We start from the raw sequence: 22,340 nt of genomic DNA, 5'->3' as shown, positions 1-22,340 counted from the left end.
GGCGAAATGATGCCTTCGCAGTAACTCACTGTAGATGTCCACAGGCCGGCCGTAGTAGTCAACAGAAATGCAGTAGTTGGCATCGATGAGGATGATCTTCTGATCCTTGTCGCACACGGAGAAGTCAGAGATGTTCTCCTTGCAGTATACATTGGGCCGCGGAATCTGGGTGACCCCTCCGCGGATTCGCGTCTCGAAAGGTATGTCGCCCGTCTGGTCGAACCGGAACTTTCCTGCCACCGGGCACTTGATGGAGACCGGCTCTCTCGCTGCAAACAGAAGCACCTCAAACATTCAGAAGGTTGCGTGAACTGAATGAGTTATTGATTCGTTCATGAGGTTTAACTCCGAAAACGTCAATGGAGGGCTATGGAAGGCACCGAAGTAAAGACCTCCAGACCAATTTTGGTCAACTGGAGGATCTTAACGTGCACTTAAATCTACATACATGAGCACTTTTCCATTTCACCCCCCCGTCAAAATGTGGCTGCTGAGGCCGGAAACGAAATCCATGATTAGCAGCAGAATGCCACAGCCACTAAGCCACTACGGCACGTTCTAATGACTGATGCAGAACAGAACAATGCAGATTAGAAAATCATACTATGGTTGTCCTAAAGGTTGCAGGAATTTACTCAAATTTAGATAAAGAAATTGGGCTAGCCAAGGGAACAAGGTGTATGCGAAGAATGTCACACTATTTCTCCAGAATGTAGCTCACAGTGACCTCGTGAAAGCATCAAAATACATGAACTTTCTTGCAATACCATTATGTTAGCAAAGGCTATTACCACTCTGATCATTAAGTGCCAGATTTTCGAAAAACTTTGCATAGTACTACAGCTGCTTAGTAATAAGTAAGAATTCACTATTATATCCTGAAAACTTGAAACAGTTGTTCTTGAAGGCACACTAAATGTGGCAAAAAAAGAAAAGGCATTTTTAACCTTCTACTTTGCAACACCAGGAACTGACTTAAGCCCTGCATCTCTCACACCTGATTATTCACGACCACACGTATTACCAAACTCTCTACAACTGCTTCATATGATTGGCTTTCTGATATCTTACAGTCGTATAGTTTCTCTAATGCGTTTTTTTACTCCATAGCTCTAGATATATTTTTTATCTCTGCTTGCTATCTTATGCTGCACGAACTTCACCTATTCACTCGATGTTAGATTGTCACACTAAATACAGAACAGAGGGCGTTCATGCAGCCCAGATAATGGCACCATGGTGTAAATACTATGGGTATGTGAATATTAAAAGTTTTCAAATAATGAATCGAATAATACCATATTAGCTTTGGTAACTGAATCAAATAATCCCTATGTATAAATACAAATAACTTTTGAATAGTTTCCGAATATTTCAGATCACCAAACACGTACGATAAAGCATAATATTGCAGCAAGAATGCAATAAATTCATCCTTGTGGCCAATGTAGCTATGAAATACAGAAAGTTTTGTAGCAGAGCATGCAAGGTTGCTCAGGAAGCCAGACTTTTCCGCATGAAAGCACTACCATTTACATTCATCAATGAGTCCCAACTATGCAAATAAACTCCTCAGTTTATCATAATGCTCCATTTATGCTTTTAATAAACAACGCTCCATAATGTGCAACGTGATGACCGAAACTTCAATGCGATGACTCTCACACATCTTTATATTTGCTCTGGCTGTGAATGCTATGACCCGAAAACTTCTGGCAACATACAGCATGCATCACAAGGAATAAGCAATTTGGCATCCAGATGATTAAAGCTTGGAGCTACAAGAGCAGTTTATTATTAGAAAGTTACTTTATTAATTGAGCAGTTGATAATGTGAGGGCACGTTAACAACTCAAAGCACATGAACATTGGTTAATGAAATTAATACTGCAGAAGCCCCCCAGCACGGAGCAAGAGGTTCATGGAAAGGAAAGGTTTACATCCACCTGAAAGCAGACCGAAGCTACAATCCATCCTGAGAATTTCTGCATGACTAAATATAGAGTTGCTGTTTTAGAATATAGAGCACCTGTGTACACTACAATTACTAGGGGTGTGCAAATATTCAAAACTTTCGAATAGTGAATCGAATAATGTCCTATTCGATTCGATCTTCGAACCGAATAGTCACAGTTCGTAAATGCGAATATTTTTCAAGCTGTTTTCTAATTTTTCTAAACATCAACTGCCCCCAAATAAACATAACACTGGAGTAAATGTACAGTAAATGTTCACCCCTGCAGGCATAGTACAGACATAAAGCATGAGAACTTGTGTAATGGAGCAGGCTACGTCACTTATGTAGCCATACTTTACAGTCTGTAGAGCGATCATTTGCACTCTCCGAAGAGCCATGTGAATGTGAAGAACCTACTTGTTTGCTCCTTATGCTCCATTTGTGCTTTTAATAAACAATGCGTCATAGTGTACTATGTGATGACATAAGCTTGCTAACCTTAAGAAAACTGGAATGGGAACGTTGTTTTATATTAATTTTGATAACGGTTATTCATTATTCAAAAACTATTTGAAAAGTATATTATATCTGATTTGCTTCTGGCACTATTCAATTCATATTTGATCCAGTCTCAGAAATCACCATTCGCACACCTCTAACAGTTACTTAGTACCTTTCCGATTAGAATCTCACTAAGCTCATTAATTGCAAAGGAAGAGCTGACCAGTGATATTTCTTGTTTTCAGTGGAGATTTCAAATGCAAACACATACATGAAGTGCAACTGAGGTGCATAGTACCTACTTGAGAGCTATGAAATCAACTTAAACTATATGTACACTTTTTGTCACATCCATCCCGCATAAAACCTGGGAACACGAAAAGAACGCGTGATTGCGATTTCATAGTCGGAAGGAAAAAAGAAAATGGTGGCTCACAGATGAGGATGTCATAGCGCCATTGCTGTTTGTCAGGGAACATGGTCCATGAGCAGACAGTTGAGAACTCATCTGTGATCATTTCCTTGCCTGTTGTAGTAAACAATGAAGCAAAGTGTTAAGTACTTTGTAAAGTAAAGTAAAGGACAGATGCAAAGAGTATGAGGCACAGAAAAACAAAGAAAAAAGAAAGCAAGAACTAAACACAATGTACAATTTCTTGCAACTAAAAAACAACAGTGTCCGGAATAACGGTACTGCATCACATTTCAATGCATTACCCCTTGCATTAACTGCACGTACCAACGCTTCTATGCGTGAATGCTACACAAGAAAAAGTATCATAGCTGACGCTGAAGTTAAGACTGCATTGCTGGGTTCAGTTCATCAACTGTACAGAATATCACCCGCCAACTTTCATAATCGAAAACACAAAAAATGACCCAATAGAGGTACGCTCATGTTTTACCAGTTCATACATTCCCGGAAAGCACAATTTTTCGGCACCAACATTCAATATGTCGGCAAACTGTGATCATATGATACGTTTTCCGGCCGCTAAAGCCCACGTTAGCAAGAAAATGTGCGAGGCGAGGGTGATAGAGAACACTGTATAGCCACCCGTCTCACGTGAAAATGATGGCGCGGCACAGTTTCTTATTCCGGCACCAGCATATCTCCGCCCGGGTCGTCGTACACCGCATCCGCAGATCGTTGCCAAACTTATTGCGATAGGCATCTTCACCTATCTGCTTTACAGCTCGTAGTGCAGTGTACTGCAAGCTTTTAGTAGGCGATAGTCCAAATGTGTTGCCGTTCCCTGCTGCAGGCGGTGCGACGTGGGCACCACATTTCGCTTCGGCAGCATCCGGTGTCGCCCACCAGCTAGATGTCGTTTTGGTATCCCATCACCCTCTTAAAACACCACACAATAGGAAAACAACAAAATGGGTCTCGGGCCGCCGGAGCACCACCAGCTCAATGCACGTCGGCGGCTCGTGCCGCACTGATTCCCGCGAAGCATCGGATTATGCAGATGTCAATAATGGTTGAGTCAAATATTATCTTCTTCGGATCGTACGTTTTTCTTGCGGTTTCTTTGAAAACGTATGAACGAGGTTCTATTGTATTGTCGTGTAATCAAGCAACAGTCCACCTTCATTCCTACTGCGTTAGGTTCCATGTTGGGTGATCAAGCAACAATATGCTAATGTTTCAATCCCGAAATCACATTTTCTAACAGTGCTCCTGCTCAGTACACATTTTACAAATGGGCTGCCACTTGATAGCATTATTACACAATATTTCTTATCAGGCAGCAGATAATGATGCTTGATGATGATGGTGGTGATCATTAATGGCATCCCCTTTGAACTACAGTGGCGACAAATAGCGACACAATCTATCATCCCGACTCTAATCCATCTAAGGCTCAAACTTGTCTATTCAAGGCTCTAAGCCCCATGAAAACTAGGCTAGCACATGCAGCTCCTTCTATTGGAGGGCCGAACAGTACTTGAAGCATGTTAGTCTACGTTGGGATTGTGATTTTATGTAGGAAAAGTATGGTCACTCTATTACTTTGCCTCATAACCCAGTACTTAATATAGTAACTCAAGCGCAGTTTAGATAGAAATAATAATGTTACGGAACCAGCCTACGAGGCAAGATCATGTTTCAATGACATACTAAGGTATCCCCTGTGCAGCAGTAATGCGGCTCCTACCACGTAAATGTACTAGGCACGCACACAGAAAGGTAAAGGATGACAGATTTCAAAATATTTCCAGTTTGAGTCCGAACAAAAGAAGGCATTTGTAGCAGGGCGTTGTGACTGAGTAGGAATCCCTGACCTATGAATTTCCGTCTGCATATTAAATAATAGTACTACGTACAATGTCCAGAATACAAAGACCTAGAATACCCTACCTTTCCTGTAACGGATGACACTGTGGTGCCGCGGCACAAAGTTGAAGCAAACAAAGTCCCTCTGGCTGAAAAATAATCAAAAGGGTCCCTGCATCAACATGTGTTCAACACAAACGAAGCAAGCTCCAATGAAGCTTGACGGCTTGAAGGCCATGTAGTCACACGGACACTCATGCATGGTAGAAAAAAGTCATCATAACCATAAATGCATGAAAGAAGTTTCCAAGTATAATCACTATTAAATAGAGCCATGCATATATTGAACATAATGGACTTCAAGTCGAATATCAAATTGAATCAAGAAAAGAAAAGCCAAATATAAAATCCAATATCATGAAATGTAACACAAAGTTTTATGCTTAGAAATTTTATGCAAGAAAACACATTGCTACACATACTCTGGAGCTTACCACTAGTCAAGCTATCAGTAATTTAGGTACTTAGGAATCAAGACATACAGTACGGCTTACTCTTATTAAAGGGGCCAACAAATTACTACTTATTATTGCACCAGCACTGATTACAGCTCAGTTCTATATGAAGGTCTTGAAAATATTTTACCAGTAGAACATCTGTTCAAATAACCAATTGCTTTTTTTCCCCTCTGAAGCTGAAAAAGCAGTGACGTTATGTAGTACCATATTTACTCGCATAATGATCGCACTCTTTTGTCGGAAAAATTGACGCAAATTCAGGGGTGCGATCATTACGCGGGTTAAATTTCCAGCGAAAAAAAAAAATCGTTTTTTCGTCCCGCGTTTGCTGCGGGATGCTGGTGTCCCGCGTTGGTGCGGGACACCAAAACAAATATGGCGGCCGGCGGCGAAAGCCGAACGCGCCGAACGCGATTGTTTTTTTTCTCGTGAGTACATTACGTGCATTGAAACAGTTTCTTCCGTATCAGTAATGAATAATATCGTTAATATCGGCAAGTTTGTGGCAATAATGTAGCCATGTCCACTTTGAGGGGACAGAAACAGATGGGCGTGCTTAGCTGCCAGTTAGAAACACATGGCCGGCATATTGCTGAACCTGCGGCATCTGTCTTCACTGCTATCCTAATACGGCATGTTTCCGCTAAGGGTGGGTGAATATCTTAGCTGTGTTACAAGCGTCGGTGTATGAAGAGGGTACACGTTTAACGTATCAGTGTAAACGCGATTTGTTGCATGCTCACGAGTGCAGATGAAAAGAATTGAAAGATGCCTTTTTTGTTGTTGACCACAACCATTATAAAGCCTACACATAATAAAGGCAAGTTTGGTTGTACCTCTTTTTGTCGTGGAAGTGCGGAAAGTGATGAAAAGAGGCATCTACTTAAGAATGTTTGGTGCGTGTAGACCGCTTGGTTGTCTTGGAGAGTCGTTCGCGTAGCATATGACAGACGGTAAGCGCGATCATTATTAGCTAGACTTGGCACACGACATATCGCTGCAGCAAGTTTGGGGTGCGATCATTACATGAGAAATAAAAAAAATTGAATTTTAACGACAAAATTCAAGGGTGCAATCATTATGCGAGTAAATACGGTACATGCTGAATATTTTATGAGATTTTAAATTTAATAATGGACCTGTGTTTTACGGCAATTTTTTATTTCGTTGACAGTCTTCCTTTCCAGTACCCCTCCAAAATAGAGAAGGGTTTTCCTAGATATACGGGCAGTTGGGTTTCGCGGTTTATCGTCAGCTCAGGAATGTCAATTTGTGCAACAGACGAAAATCACTCATAACATGGCTCGATCCCCACTTTGCATGTAGTCATCGCTGGTGCTGTGTGGGTTGACCACGGTCATGCTGATGGCAAAGAGCGCAGTCTTTTTTATTGTCACATTCAGCGTCATTTACTACCTGCCAAAGGTTCTGAAAGTGTGAGGGCCATGGCAAATTCCTGCGAGGCACCGCCCCCAAGTGGACACAAAACAGTGCTGCATGTCTAATTAAGCATCATCAACAAGTCCAACTTTGCATTCTCTCGGACTACACCCTCAAGAATAGGTTACAAATGAATGTACCTAAATGCACAAGTATCGGGCAAGCCGGTCAGAACTGCAGCTTAAACAGGCAAAACACCGCAACCTGCCAGCACGTGACATGCCGAGGCTGTGGATTTGGCTCCCTACGACGACTACATTGTATTTTCCTCCTACTTTCTCGACCCTTCCCTTCATACCTGACTATGAATTGAGATATAAAATGTAGGGGTGTTCGAAATGCTAAATTTCCTAATCTAATTTAGTTATCTGTTTACTTATTCAATTACCCTCAAGGCCCTTAGGACATTAGAGAGGGGAGTGGGCAAAATGCTAATGAATACAATAGAAGAGCAGCAACAGCAAAAAAGAAATACAATACAGTATTTGAGCACGAATATTGGAGAAGAATTACCACACCTGGAAGACTTTTTTTTTTTCACAACTGAAAAAAAGACTTATTTATACCATTTTACGCATGCATTAGTGCTATATTACCAACAGCCAAATTTGGAGCTTGGAAAATAGAAATAATCACTTTTAGCAAACAACAAATAACCACTTTCAGTTACCTGGTACACCATCGCTATTACAGTATACAAGAAAAGAAGGAAACAGCACATCGCCAAATGTACTTGAACACTGTGCTCGTTCAAGGAGACTAGTGTAATAGTACTACAGTACCACACATTGCTTTCATGGGATGCTAACAGGGTTAAATAATAAACTGATTTGCCCAACTCCAAACAACAGACCCTGTAAGCTGCCTAAAGCGAGGCATGCTTATTGAACAACTGGAAATTATCGTACAGTAGTTATCTGCCCTGTATGTTCACTGAAGAAGCGGTACCTGTGCAAAGCAAAAGTGACTGACCTGTGGCAGAATCCTTCGGCACAGTCCCACTTACACCGGTCTTTCTTCCCCAAGACTAGCGATTGTTGTTACCCCTTATATTCTGACAGAAACTGTACTGTTGACAAATTCGAACAGCGAATTCTCAAATCGAATATGAATCGAACAACTAAGTACATTTGATTTGCATTTGAAGCTACAACTATTCACACAACCTGAATAAAGTGACTCCCCTTGCACTCAACGCACTTCGATCAAGTCATGGGCTTCTGTGGCTAGTGGCCTTTGTCGTATCCGAATTCATCGTACAAGCGCCTTCTTACCACCTTTAGACTCACCATCTTTAGGTACTTACGGATAGAAACGCGTGCATTACTAGACGACAACAAACACTTGGACTGTGTTTGTGCAGACTCACCAGCCGTGAATGCCATGACGAGCCATGAGGTATCTGTTCTCCCGTGCTTCAACGCACACGTAGATCTGCTCCTTGATCCGACCGGTATCCGGCTTCCAGGTTTCGACTATGTGCGTTTTGTTAATAATGACCTGTGCGTCAAAGTTGGCCGTGTTGAGCCACATGCCGGTGAAGTTGTCGGGCAGCGTGCAGCTTGGCTGCACGATCTCGGTTTTCACTGGAAAAAGTGGGACAAGTCGCACGTCAGTGCGAAAAAAAATGCACAAGCCTTTGCATGCAGGTTTGCCAGCTTTTGCACTCTGGCTCATTTACATAGAAGTAGTACAATGCCTACTCCAGCCAAGATAAACAAGCAAGTACATAAGGGTATTTTCTGAGACCTAGATGGTACCTTTTCCAGGCATAATACGAGGTTAATTGTGCAGCAATGGTTTCCTGCAACTGTGGACTTTTTGTTGCCGTTTTTGCTATGTCACGTGTGACACGTGGTACGAACGTTCGTAATTTTTGGTGCCTTCCTGTCCCATGTGCTTACATTTACCAACGTGCTTTGAGAGAACTCTGATTTGCGAAAGAGCAATAATCTACTTTCAGACAGTGCTTTGCTAGAGAAGCAGAAGTAGCTTCAAGTTGTCACCCCACATATGTGTTGCAGGAATCTCTTGACAATGTCCTCAGCAGTGTACTACCAGAACACTCGAACCTCGTTACAACAAAGTTGAGCAGGAAGCTGAAATTACTTCACTAATCCGTTACTTTGTTATAAGGTTAAACCCTGACACACAAACTTCCATACATAACGAAATTCTCGATATAACGGAGCATTTAACTTTTCGAACCTCTTGTCGTAGAACATGTGTTTAGAACCTCAATATAACGAAGTGTGTTTGTACGCAATTTCAATATAACGAAATTTCGCTTGCGATTGCACTCCACTGACTGTGCCAGGCACATCATGGCGCTGTGCCAGGAGTGCTGTTACCTGTAGCTGCCGATGCATCCGGTGTAGGGTCATGTAACTGTACCACCAATAATGACAGCTCAAGAATACCACTTCAGTAATTGTTCAAGGGTTTAGGAAGGTTGAACCTTTACTTACAAAAAGAAAAAAGGAAGAAGTAAGAGTTGACAACTTAATGTCAGTGCTTTTTTAACACCACAGTTGGATGTGGCAGTAGAAGAAATAAAGTAGTATGCACTGCTTTAATCACCAGTGCCTGCTCTGCAAGCACTACTTGGGAATAACCACTGGCCTTACCTTGTTCCATGCGGTAGCGCTCAGGCGACTCCTGAGGTGTTTTGAGAGATGAACACTCAGGTTCAATAGAGACACCGAGGTAGATGTCATCATCTCTGTTTGCGAGCTGCAAGAGATTCGAGACGACATGGTGGAGTCAAACTAGTGTCAGGTTAGAAGCATGTGCATATTCTATGCAACCATCACCTGTCACTATTAATCTTGAGAAGACTTTAGTAAGGAAACTTGCCAAGGTTGACGACTGGGCGTGTTGGTATAGCATATTAGAGGTTTGATTGCGCAACATTTTTACGAGACACACAGAAGAGACACACACCACAGAGCGCTACTAGCAACTATCGTTTTATTCCCTTGTCAGTGGAATAAATACAGGAAGATACTCAGGGGGGAGGGCGGTAGGGACCAAAAATTAAACAAGAAACAAAAATAGTTTTGACGAACATTGCCATCTACCAATGCCAAGCCGGCTTTGTCACGTGATCGTTTTTGATGCACTCGACATCACACAAAAAGACCAGGATACGAAATTTAAGATTAGCGCTTGAGGAAATCTGAGATTGCGCGTTTGGGAAGTATGTGCGTGAGCACGCCTTCAGTATCCCTTAGTGCAAAGGAATTAGATTTCCTCAAGCGCTAATCTTAAATTTCGTATCCTGGTCTTTTTGTGTGATGTCGAGTGCATCAAAAACCATCACGTGACAAAGCCGGCTTGGCATTGGTAGATGGCAATGTTCGTCAAAACTATTTTTGTTTCTTGTTTAATTTTTGGTCCCTACCGCCCTCCCCCCTGAGTATCTTCCTGTATTTATTCCACTGACAAGGGAATAAAACGATAGTTGCAAGTAGCGCTCTGTGGTGTGTGTCTCTTCTGTGTGTCTCGTAAAAATGTTGCGCAATCAAACCTCTAATTTAGTAAGGAATATTTTATGGCATTATGACCATACATAGCAGAAATCATTCACTGACATTCACTGACTGATAGATGGTGTTCTTTGTTCCAAAGCTAGACCTTAGCTTTAAGGAAGGCTACAGCAAAATAAACCCAATTAATTTTTGACTACATTGGCATCTTAAATATGCCCATTCGTATTTCACACTAATGCATACTTTGCCTTCTACTCTGAGACTTCATGCTCCGCAGCAGAAAACTGCGGCCCAAGAAGCACTTCTCTGTATATAGGGAAAACACGGGGAATGCAGGAGATGGAAATTCAAGACGACGAGCAAAACGAGAACAAGGTGAAAGCAGGAGCCAACGGTTCGACAAGTGGACTTGTCTTCTTCAAGGCGACGTATGCTTTCCTCGCCACAGTATATATAGGTGGGGTTCTTATAAAGGGGAGAGGGTGTAAGGCGGGTGGGTGCGGCAACGAGGGAAGGTGTGTTAGCGTGTCGAATTGAGAATAAAGGAATGCTGTGCGCAAGGCCAAGGCGCCCCCCCCCCCCCCCCCCGTCTGTTGACCACGTGTCAACGCACGCATGTTAGCCGGCGTGTCAACGGCGTCTGACACGCCAGCTGAAAAAAAATTTTAAAAAAAGGAAAAGGAGGAAATGCAAGGAAAAAACAAAAAGGGATATGCTAAGAAACCAAACTAAGTGTTGCTGCCTATAGTTTCTCTGAACACTTTTCTGACCTGTTTGATGGTTCTACAAGCATCGAGTCAATGCTTCTAGGGGATGTTGTTTGTAGTTATGAGTCAGGGAGTAGCAGATGAAGTAGGGGACCCAAACTCCATTTCCAAGATTTTTGTGCACAATCCCAAGATTTACCCTCAAAGCATTTACAAAAACACATCATTTTCCCATCCAATTACATGATAGTATTTACAGTCGCAGATTGATTTTTCGGACTCCAAAAATTCGGACATGCTCGATTATTCGGTCTTCTTCGTGGCACCGCCATTCTCCCCATTGACCATAATGTATAACAACTGCCGAAAGTTCGGACACCTTGCAACCTCTCGTCTGATTTTTCGGAAGCTCCGTGAGCCAACTTGATCGAGAGCACCATGCACTAACTCTGGCCGGTGCATGGTTCGACTTGCTCAACGCCATTTTTGTTTTGAACGGAGCCTCCTTGCTGCCCCACGAAGTGGCGCTACTGCAAATCCCCGCTCATCATCATCATTTCTTCCTGGTCGATAGAGTGGCTACAGCAGTTCCGGTCTCAGCTTAGTAAGCCATGTCAAGACAAAAGACAATCCAGCAGCGTCGATGTGACAGAGTGGTGGTGTTTGCTTTGTGTGCTGTGTCGAGGTTGCAGTGATCATCACGTCAAGTGTCTAATGGCGCCGACAGTGCCTGTGCAGACTGCGCTGGGGAATACCGGCCAGCGGGTGCCAGGAGGCCTAGGATTTGTCGCCTTCCGATGTGCTCCCTACTGACGCCGAAAATGTTCTGTTGAGACCTGCGCAGTGGTTGCATTGCGATTCCGGGCACCGTCTCATTTGACAGTTTTACAGGTGCTGACACTGCTGTACTGACATGTGCACAACTCGACGATGGCGAGATCATTCGTCAGGTTTCTGCTGCACAGCCGGATGATGACTCTGAGTCGGAAGATGGCGCACCATGTGCTATGCTACCGTCGCATGCGGAGCATGTACAAGCAGTGACTGCGCTTTCAGCCATCTAAAGTGACCGTACGATCCTCCCCGAGATTCAGGCTTATCTGATTGCACGTAAACGAAGCAGTGTGCAAAGGCGCATTCACGATTTTTTCAAGCCTACTAATACGTGGGTGGAAATAAACCGAATAAGCTGAATAAGTGCTGAATTCAAGGCGAATAATTGTGTGGAAAGAAAGGATTTCTTTTTCTTTATCTGCTTTTTCAGACACCTGTTTATTCAGACATTTCCGCAGTCCCCGTGAGGTCGGAATAAACAGTCGGCGACTGTACACTGAAAAGCTGTTCCAGTTAACACATTTCTGGACAGTACCTTTTCACGGTGCCAAGAAGTGTTCATTGTAGCACGAGCATATTTCACGGCACAATTCATGTACATATGTCTCGGAAATGGCGCTAGGCATAGCATTTCAAACAAATGGCCATGATCATGAAAACATGTCGATTAAAAATTGACCTCTATTAGTAATTACCACCGAGATCTGACGCTCACAACCACTAATCCCAAGTGACGCTCTGGTGAAAACATAATCTTTTGATCTTTGCTACACTGTGTTTACTAGTCGTAAAACATTTGCAACATCATGGCATTATTAGACTTGCAAAGAGGCAACGCTTCTGTAAATTCGCTTGCCTTCTATGGCTTGTACGACAGACACAAAATACAGAGGAGTAATAAAGTTTAGAGAACTTACAAAGCAGCGATACTTTGCATCAATACGACTCTCACGAGTGTTCATGACAGCGAAGTAGTGGTTCTTGCCAACGTACCAGTCCCCCAGGCACTTGTACTGAACCTCTGAAAAGTAGTTGAACACGCACGGTTACTTTGCAACCATACCAAACAATGTGAACGAAGCGCAAGCTCGAGAGCTCCTGGGAAAAAAGTGACACTAGTTTAACACTTGTAAGACAAACTCCACATTCTTGTTTGAAGGTCAGACACATTCAACTTTACACTGACAACCCGTCGCATCAGAGTGAAGCAGAGTGACGCAACCAAGTAGCTGAGGTGTTCAGTCATTCTCACTGCCAAAACTATTGCTGAAGTTGGGCTGAAGAGGTGAGCTTCCAGCACACAAATACAAAGAAACAAGACAACCATGCCGCAGCAACGATATAATAGAAAAAGAAAGGGGCTCCATCAATTCATTCAGATGCAAAAACTTCACATGTCACATTCATGTTCACATTCACATGTCAAAACATTTGAGGCCTTTCCAACAGTGGGCTGGCATGCAATCTAAAATGCCCACCTATACCTGCCAACCTGTGAAGTTGAAAGTTTTGTAGCAAACCCACAGACACAACACATGAGGAGGGGGTGGGGGGGGGAGGCAGGGGTAGCAGGCGAACGGCACTCATCTTTCTTTAAATGTGACATACATGTATATGTATCCCACCGATCTTCTATGGGATACATACACACTTCATTAAGAATGATTTATCTTTACACGCAGCCCACAAGCAGTAGCGAACATGGAACAGCAAGGACTGACAAGCAACATTGCTTTTATTTTCAAATCGTCAATTGTGCACGATCGAACATCAAATTGAAGCAAAAAGACGATAAATTTCATCCCTGATGCCATAGCATGCGAAAGACGCTGTGAAGTTGGCTACGCCACTTCAGTAGCCAGACGTTACCGTTTAGACAGCTATCATCCGCACTCTTCGAGAAGTCCTGTGTTGGCGAACAAACTGCTTCATTGTTAAATCTGAGTATAAGTAGGTCTGAGTGTACTTCTTTCTGTCTAATTAAAATGTTTCGATCCTTGTTCTCCCTGTATTTTTTGGGGCAATCTGGTCACAACAACGAAATATTCTTGGCACTTGAATGTTGCTACAAGTGAGCTTGACTGTATATGTGGGTGCAACATGCTGGCACAACGCAGCACACAAAAGCAATTGCTGCCACGCAGCAGAGACAGCGCTTTGGCAGCTACCACAATGCCGGCTTGATTAGGAGCGCCGCCAGCATCGCAACTGGATGGTGCCCAAGAGGAGACCGAAAGAATACTGTCGGCATGTGTCAGTGCCCAATGAAAGGACTAGATAGCTTGATGGTCACTGCTCGTTCCACTCGGGCCAGTGCATGCATGCAGCTGCTCAGCAGGAGTGCTAGGTATGCATGCGCAAACACTCATGGCTAGTGTGCCTATGCAAACACTCGTGGCAGCAGCAGAAGGCAGAACGCTGCCGTGGCTCGGTTGCCAAGCTGATTGAGCTAAGTGTGAAGGTGCTTCCACTTAGCGTGACCATTTCTGCAGTGAAATGTACTGCGCATTCACCACACCTCTGAAAGCCTTCAAACCCTCCTTGCGCAGAACACGTATGCGACGTCGACAGCGTGACGGCGGTGTGAGCGCGTCATGCCCTGTACAACTGAGCGCCTGCACAACTGAGTACCTGTACAACTGTTATTGCAACAAAGGTCAAGTAAAGCAAGGCTTACCTCCCTCCTCGGTCTCCAGCATGCCCTCACACTGCTTGTAGTTAATGGTGAACTGCTGGTTGACGACGAAGAACTGGGTGCCCGGCATCTGACAGGCTGTTATGTTGGCATCTGGATGCTTACACTCGCCTGTGAACTTGTACGTGTTTTGGTACGCAAACTTCCACACGCCTTCCAGGCTTGAACGGCAGTTCTTCGCCGTCGGGTTGGTTGCTGGAAATTCCCAGGGTGTATAGGAGGACAGTGAAATGAGTGACAGAATGAGCAGATATTTTTGGCTTCAATCATGTGAAAGAAGTGGAGTTTGGCAATAGACATTACACGTGGCTGGTAACTAAAACCCAAACCGTGACTATGTCAATGGAACATGATGGAAAGTCTTCAGACCCAAATATAATATGAGAAAGAAAATATGCGTGTTAAAGTTTTTGCAGAATAGGTGTTAGTACAATACGTAAGGGTAAGTAAGTGAAATGTAAGTGAAACGTAAGTAAGTGAAATGAATTAAGAAAAGATTGGATAGATTGACAATGTCACAGTGTTCATAGCTATAGGGAGGGCGTGGTCAGCACCAGAATTTGAAGGTCGGTGTGAGGCACCCTTTCTTTTTTTTTGTGAGAGGTGTGTAACCTACCCCAACTTTTGCCCAGATGTGGATTTTGTTTTACTGACAATAATGACAATGATGATTGCCAACGAGTCAATGAAAGAGGTGTCACTAGGCCATGAAACAGGTAACCATACAAATCCCGAACAACTGGGGAAAGGGCATTTTCATCGGTAGTGGTGGCATAATATGAAATTTCATGGCAGGCATAAAGAAACGCCACACTTTTAAATGTGGCGCATCTTTGTGAGGTCATGCAATGCTCACAGAAAAGGGTGATCCTCTCCTGCTTGACATCAAGGGAGCGGCACACAGTCTTCACATCAGGTGTTTCACCATCATTCAGGTTGACGCATCCAGCTACATGGAGAGAGAAAGTGGCATAACCAAGTTGATAAACACAAACACAGTGACAAACAACTGCATGTCAAGCATGAATTTTAACATCTGAAAGCCAAGAAAGCATTGGCGCTATCTTGACCTGACCGAAGCCTTTTGTGCACTCAGTGCAAGCGGAATCACCATTTCATTCTATAAACTGCCCCTTGCAGCAGTGCCTGCATAGCAGTTCAGTTGCAAAAACACTAGCATTAGAATTTGCTACATCCTTTTAAACAGTTGCTGAATGTCTGCCTGTCTAGACTTAATGCCCACCTATGAAAAATCAAGGCAAATCTACTTTCGATACCCTTGCCTCATTTAGTAGGCAATTATGGTTCAGTATTATCATGCCTCTTGCGCCTTTAGTTTTGTACCAGTATTGTTAGTGGAAATTAATTACACGCCAACTAGTACAGCAAAAAGTATGAGACACAAAATCTTGCTCAAAGCTCGGCAATCTTCTGATATGACAACGCTGACACTATAGCATGAAAGGGTTGAGCAATGTTGTGTCCAGTGTTATGACAACTATTTTATTTATTCATTTATTTTCACATACTGCTGCCCCTGGTGGGGCTATAGCAAGAGTGGATAATACAATACAATACAAAACAAAATACAACAAGCAACAAAGAAATATAGCAACAAGAGTTAAGTGCAATGCTGAGGAAGCAAAGACAAGAATTTCTTTAATGGGAGAGAACGGTTGGTACTTGGTAGTGAATTCCAAGTTTCGATTGTTTGAGGGAAAAAGCTATATTTGAAAGTATAAGTGCGTGCATAAAAGGGTGTGATGTTAAGTGCATGATGTCTCCTATTAGTAGAGCATTTAGTAAAGGTGATATACATATGTTACTGGAGAGGCAACAGGACGAATGAATAATGACGGGAAAAATTTTTGCAGAATTGATGAGTTGCTGTTTAGCGAGAGACGTCGGATTAAGTAAGGGCATGACTGACAACGGTGAGAACTGGTGGTCGTAACGACGGTAGATAAGTCTAATGCCTTTCCTTTGGACAGCCTCAACTCTGGCTATTTCATACTGCTTGTAGGGATTTCAAACAACAGCACCATACTCAAGTATAGGGCGGGCAATGGTTTTATATAAACGTAAATAGCCAAAATTTTTTAGAGCTTTAGTCGTAATGGAATCAAAGTGCTTTGACCAGGGCAGGTTAGTGGTGAAAGTGAGACCAAGATATTTATATTCGGAAATGCATTAAATAGAATTATTATTAAATTTGTAGCTGAAAAAGAACAGGCAAGTTTTATTAGAGAAGGACATAAGGAGGACAGTCTTACGGAAGGTAATATTCATTTGCCATGTTTCATACCACTTGGGAAGTCTGACGAATGATCCATTAAGGCAAACATAATCAACGGGAGATAAAATTATGTCACATAACACACAGTCATTAGCACACATTCGAATTTTAGATAATATCTCATGCGGTAAATCATAATATATAGTAAGAAGAGGACCAAGGACCGATCCTTGAGGGATGCCTGATGACACATCCACCACCGAGGAATTCATTGAGTTAAAGCTTACAAATTGAGAGCGGTGAGACAAAAGCCTCTCTATCCCGTTCACTAAATGAGGGTTGTTAAGAATGGCATTTAATTTGGAAAATAGTTCTGAATGAAGTACGGTATCGAAAGCTTTGGAAAAATCTATGAATATAGCGTCAATTTGAAATCCCTTATCCAGGTTAGAAGCTATGTCGTACGAGAACTCATGGAAAAAAAAAAAAATTTAAGAGCATGAAAATGCCCACGCCACCAAGCTATGACATGCAGAGGCCAAGAATTGCCAGAAGACTAAGTAAGGTAACTCACTTTCTATCTTTTCCAGAACGTTCAGGGTCCGTACAAATATGCGAACACAGTAGTAGCAGGCACTAGAAAGAACAGAATGGTTCACATAAAAAATTTAGCAGAGCTTACAGAAGAAAACCGGCAAAAGGGCATCTGCTAACCTGCTACCTTAAGGGCACTTGCCTTTTGATTCCCACTTGTGTCGTCTTTTGCACTATTAAGGCAATGATGCGTATCTACAATCTAACCTTAATTTCAGTCCTTATAAGGAAAGGACACGTCGACATGGGTGCAGGTTGACCCATACCCGAACAATGTAAAGCATGGGGGTACGCGTATTGCTCGAATGGCAAAATCTCCTTCATTATTTTCTCGGAGCATTAAAAAATAGTGCCACCAACTCAAATGAATGAGCATTCTGGACAAAGCTTGAGCATTGCAGCTCACACTGAACTCACGCGATAGTACATTCACAGTGAGGAGTACTGTCGAGACAAGTATTTTGCACATGCTAGGCGATGCCAGACTCTCTTGGACAGACACCCCAAAAGACATGCACCTTCTCGTGGGCATGGGAAGAAACTCGGAAGTCCTATCACTTCCAGGTGGGAACCGCTTTCAAACTCAGTCCTGGACCTCAGCTTGCTGCTGTTCCCACACCACTTTCCTAGCCAACATCCTCTCCGCGCACATATTTGCCTGCACTATCTTTGCACCATCTCCAAGTTTGTTTATAAACTCCACAACGCATTCAAGAACATCATGCACATCATCACAAACAGCTACAGCTAGCCCACAGTTCCCCCGAGAATCGCCTGCACCATGGCGTGGCACTCGAAATACAGCACACTTGGGATGCAGCAGGTTTGTGTCTATACTACATGTATGCACACCCAAGCTAAAAATGAAACAGGCCACCAAGTTTGTAAACAACTAGGGGTCCACATGGCTTCGACACTGGGAATACAGTAAACGGCATTTGAAAAAGCTGTGTCAGAAAGTGTCGTGGCATCAGCACGCGGAAGTGCAGTCCAATACGAAGGTTTACGGACCATGGGAGTTGAGAAAAAGCTGAGTGTCTCCACTACCTCGAAGGCAGCCTGGTACTACATTCATATTTCCAGCATGTACAAGGGTCAGTCGGATCAAAACGTTTAGTTACCTTTTAAAATAACTTATTGAGGAAATAAGAAACCCTTTAGCATCACTTTTGCACATAATCTCCCCCTATGCTCAACACAAGTTTCCAACACTTGCAAACTGGTTCAGTTCCTGTAGAAAAATGTTTGTCTGGCTGCGCAACCAGCAATGCTTTGCTTGGTGTACCTCTTTACCTGATCAAACTTCCTTCCTTCGGTGCCTCCTTGACTGATCTGAACATGTATTACCTCTGAATATGGTGATGAGGGTTCCCTCAAAATTTACCATGAGGCAACCCCCCAGTCATCAGCACCTATCCAAAAGTCGATACAGCCCTGTCACTGACTGTTGACAGGTCAACAAAAGACCCTTTTACCTGCACCTGACAGGCTGGCCTAATTGATGAAAAGGGCTGACATCGAATGCTACTGTGGGAACAAATTGACCTCCGATTCCCAGATTGCTATGCACTTGCGCCATATGCGGGGGCGAAGGTGCAACATAAAAGGTGGAGTTTGGCAGAACGGTGCGATATCATGGGTGGGATATTGCGACCAATTCGACGATTACGGTTGGCCAAGATAGAGTCATCAGATTCCCTAGTCTAGTCACCCGGAGAAGACGACAGAACTAAAAGTGGAGACCTTTGATGCAATGGGGCTGACGTGTCCTGATGTGAACTCAGTCGTTTAATATGTTCCTACATGGAGTGGACTTCCATATCTGTATCCGCATCTGGAGTGGACTTCCGTATCTAAATATTGTAAAATAAACCCCTTTTCCTTCATTCCTACTACCGGATGTACTCGTCGATGGGCTTGGTGTATTCATGGCCCGAATGCGACCTCGAGCCGCAACAAGGGATAATGCGACATTGAAATTCAAAATTTGATATCAAATTTAACGTTCTAATTTGATTGGCCCTTCGATATGTTTTACTAGTTATGCTCACAAAACGGTAGGAAATTGAATATTTTCTTGGATCTTACAATCTGTCAACTTTCGTTGTACATGCTGAAAGCACTGCGTGCTCTTCAAGCTACAGTAATCGTGTCTCAATAAGATCGATACTTGGGCGAGTTGGTCGGGTAACATAATTCTGTTGCAGCATGAAAGGCTGAATATGTAGATGAGGTAAGCTTGTCCTGTGTATCTCGTCAACATCTTCATTGTTTCGTGCTGCAACAAAATTATGCAATCGTGTCTCATTTTTGGCAGTACATACTAAACGTAAAACTTAATGTTGAACGTGTTGGGCAACACCATACCTGATAGCAGCGACTGCTACAAAGCTGCCAATAAAAAATGCACTAAATGAAACGTGACTGAACTGCAGGGAGGTTCACTGATAAACCAGCTGCAAAAAGTGACATTTAAAAAGTCCCTCTGCATTACATTTGGCGTTACCTGTATTCAAATATGATGGTAAAGATGTCGTTAGATTGTTTGACGAGGTGAAGGCAGTCACCCCGGTTCGACATGCGGTTGTTGTCGATGGTCGTATAGGTGTCATCGCCACGCTCCTTGGAATACCACTCTCCCTGTAGTGTTTGAGGTATTGAGCACCTTTCACGAGGCCCCTGGTAGTAGCCGTGTGCTGAAATAAGGATATAGAACAATAATGGCTTGATCACTCAGAAGCATGACCACAATAAACATTTGGGCAGAAACAATAGACAATGACTGTCAATGTAAGTGAACAGCCAAATGCTTCAAGGAAGTTATTTATTTCGTTAAGAGAATGGTAGGTTGGATGACCTATTTTTGTTGCAGTGGGAATATTTACGTAGCATTTGTTGTTTCATTTTGAAATTCCATAGAGAACAGAGCCATTAACCAGCACATCTCTAGCAGAGATATAGGTGGACGGCACATGTTCCTCTATGAACGCTCGTGTTCAAAAATGAACGTACCCCGCAATCTAAGCAGGCACACCCTCTCTTTGTTCCAACCTTTGACAACAACAAAAACCACCAACCACGAAAACGGGTGGAAAAGCCAAAGAAAGCTATTAGCTATAAAAAGCTGCATGTGTAAAGATGCCCCAAGAAACATATTACACTTTCTGAATAAATAGAATAGTAAGCGGATAAATTGCAAGGCTGCGGGTTGGCATCAGCAGGTTGTATGCGGGCAGATGCAGGGCCACGTTTTGCACAGGCCTGATTACAAGGAAGCTTTACGCTGGGAGCTTGCACATAAATGCAGTGGAATGGAGATTTTCTGCATTCAAAGGAAACAGTTAAAATCTACCAAATGACTAAAGTCGACTTTTGTTTAAGGCCATTTTTTTTAACAGAAATACCCAAAATATGAAAATAAAGGAAATTAAAGGGTACTATACAAAACTGTTTCAACATGGTAAGAAAACATTTGTGATCTCGCATAATGGATTTCTTGCTCTCTCCTGCAGGCCCCCTCCCTTTTTGCCATTGTCAATGACATCATAGACAGCATTAGAGCATAGAGACCAGCCACGGGGTATTGTTCATGACCAATGGATTACCATGGAGCAAAAGCTCACGCACTCATGCAAACCCCTGCAACCTTCTTGCAAACCCGGTCACCATTAATTTGTCGATCTCTGGCACCTTAGCCAAATACTAACTTTAAAGGGTTGCAATAATATCCCCACGGAAAGAAGGAAAAGTAAGAAAGGAGTGATAGGCAGGAGATTGCTATTGACACCATCCCAGGTGAAAGAAAACGTTGCACAAAAAGGGGATGGGGAAAGTAAACATTGTGCTGTTTATATGTCCGTCCTTATTAGGTCTTTCTGAAAAATTTCTTTAGGAATAATATTCACTGAAAGGCAGCGCAGTTATACCAGTGTGTTTCTCGGGATGGAAGAAAAAGTGCTGCGGGACCCATTCGAGTGCAGAGGCTAAACCTTGCATAAAAGAGGCAAGTACTGCATGCAGACATGATTCTAAACATGTCAAACAATACTGTCAAATGCTAGCTTGGAATCTCTGGCAGAATCTAAGCAGCAGTTCAGCGAGGAGAACCATTTGACACGGCATTCCCAAAGAACGAAACATTCACTGCATTTGTACGAAGGTGTGCAGCATTGTTTCTAAGAACAAACAGCTGAGAAATGGTTGGACTGCACATTGGTGGCCAGTGACACTTTGTAACACAGAAGTTCACAACCTTACTTGCCCAGTCCACGCGTGAAAAGTGTCATCACAGCGATACCAATGTGCAGGTTGTTGCACGAGATTGACAGGATGGCTGACTGTATGCAAGTGTTTGATTGGATATCAATAGCGAAGGCACTAAGTGCAACCTTTGGCACTGCAACTATCTGGACTGTGCATGATACAGTGCACTTAAACCACAATGTAGACTGAAGTATGATATGCACAAGAGGTTATTGCAGTGGATTGTGCTAGTAACTTTAAGCAAGAAAGAAAATGTTTTAACCCAAGAGCCCCTGTTTACATAATTAAAACATTAATTAGGGTCTTAACATGCCAAAAGCACAATCTAATTATGAGGCACGCTGTAGTGGCACAATCCGAATTAATTTTTGACCATTTGGGGTTCTTTAACGTGCACCCAACGCACGGTACAGGAATTATTATTAGGATGCGGCTGCCGAGGCGTGGATCGAACCCACGACATCGTGCATAGCAGCGCAATGCCCTAGCCATCGAGCTACCACTGCGGGTTCTACGTGTGTTTACAGGAATGAGTACAAACCGCCAACAGGTATGCAGTGGCTCGCAAATGCAGCTAACAGCACAAACCGTTAAGGTTCTATCAAGCACTGTGACCCGAGCTACCAGAAGGCATGGTAGGATGCATTTCAACGCATTACTCGATGCACACGCAAGGAACCCTTGGCATAGCACTCGTGGTTCGGGGATGAGTCACACGTTGACGCAGAAAACGCAGCGGGCATGCTGCCAACAACGATTTGGCGCACCGATCGCAATATGAGGACACTTCCAAGTGTCAAATGGAGTAAAATACGAGTCGCAA

General features: G+C 43.1%; 1 protein-coding gene across 2 annotated transcripts in view; it reads right to left on the bottom strand.

Annotated features, from left to right (window-relative positions):
* The window catches only part of udt (protein undicht), a 41,514-nt gene extending 21,593 nt beyond the window's left edge, over positions 1–19,921 (bottom strand). For both annotated transcript variants that reach the window (XR_008609699.2, XM_072285337.1), the window contains exons 1-10: positions 19,761–19,921; positions 17,235–17,296; positions 15,281–15,373; positions 14,407–14,619; positions 12,647–12,750; positions 9,325–9,430; positions 8,067–8,283; positions 4,824–4,888; positions 2,895–2,984; positions 30–269 (exon numbers count right to left, since the gene is read on the bottom strand). Coding sequence is in view for 1 of the 2 variants with exons in the window: in XM_072285337.1 (XP_072141438.1) it covers positions 30–269; positions 2,895–2,984; positions 4,824–4,888; positions 8,067–8,283; positions 9,325–9,430; positions 12,647–12,750; positions 14,407–14,619; positions 15,281–15,373; positions 17,235–17,296; positions 19,761–19,834 (1,264 nt within the window). In the remaining variant the exon portion in view is untranslated. The remainder of the gene's footprint in view (positions 1–29; positions 270–2,894; positions 2,985–4,823; positions 4,889–8,066; positions 8,284–9,324; positions 9,431–12,646; positions 12,751–14,406; positions 14,620–15,280; positions 15,374–17,234; positions 17,297–19,760) is intronic.
* Positions 19,922–22,340: the final 2,419 nt, after the last annotated feature.

The sequence above is a fragment of the Dermacentor andersoni genome, chromosome 11, assembly GCF_023375885.2.
Source record: "Dermacentor andersoni chromosome 11, qqDerAnde1_hic_scaffold, whole genome shotgun sequence".
Classification (NCBI taxonomy): domain Eukaryota; kingdom Metazoa; phylum Arthropoda; class Arachnida; order Ixodida; family Ixodidae; genus Dermacentor; species Dermacentor andersoni.
Note: the sequence above shows the minus strand (reverse complement) of the source record. Positions and strands in the feature narration are given on the sequence as shown.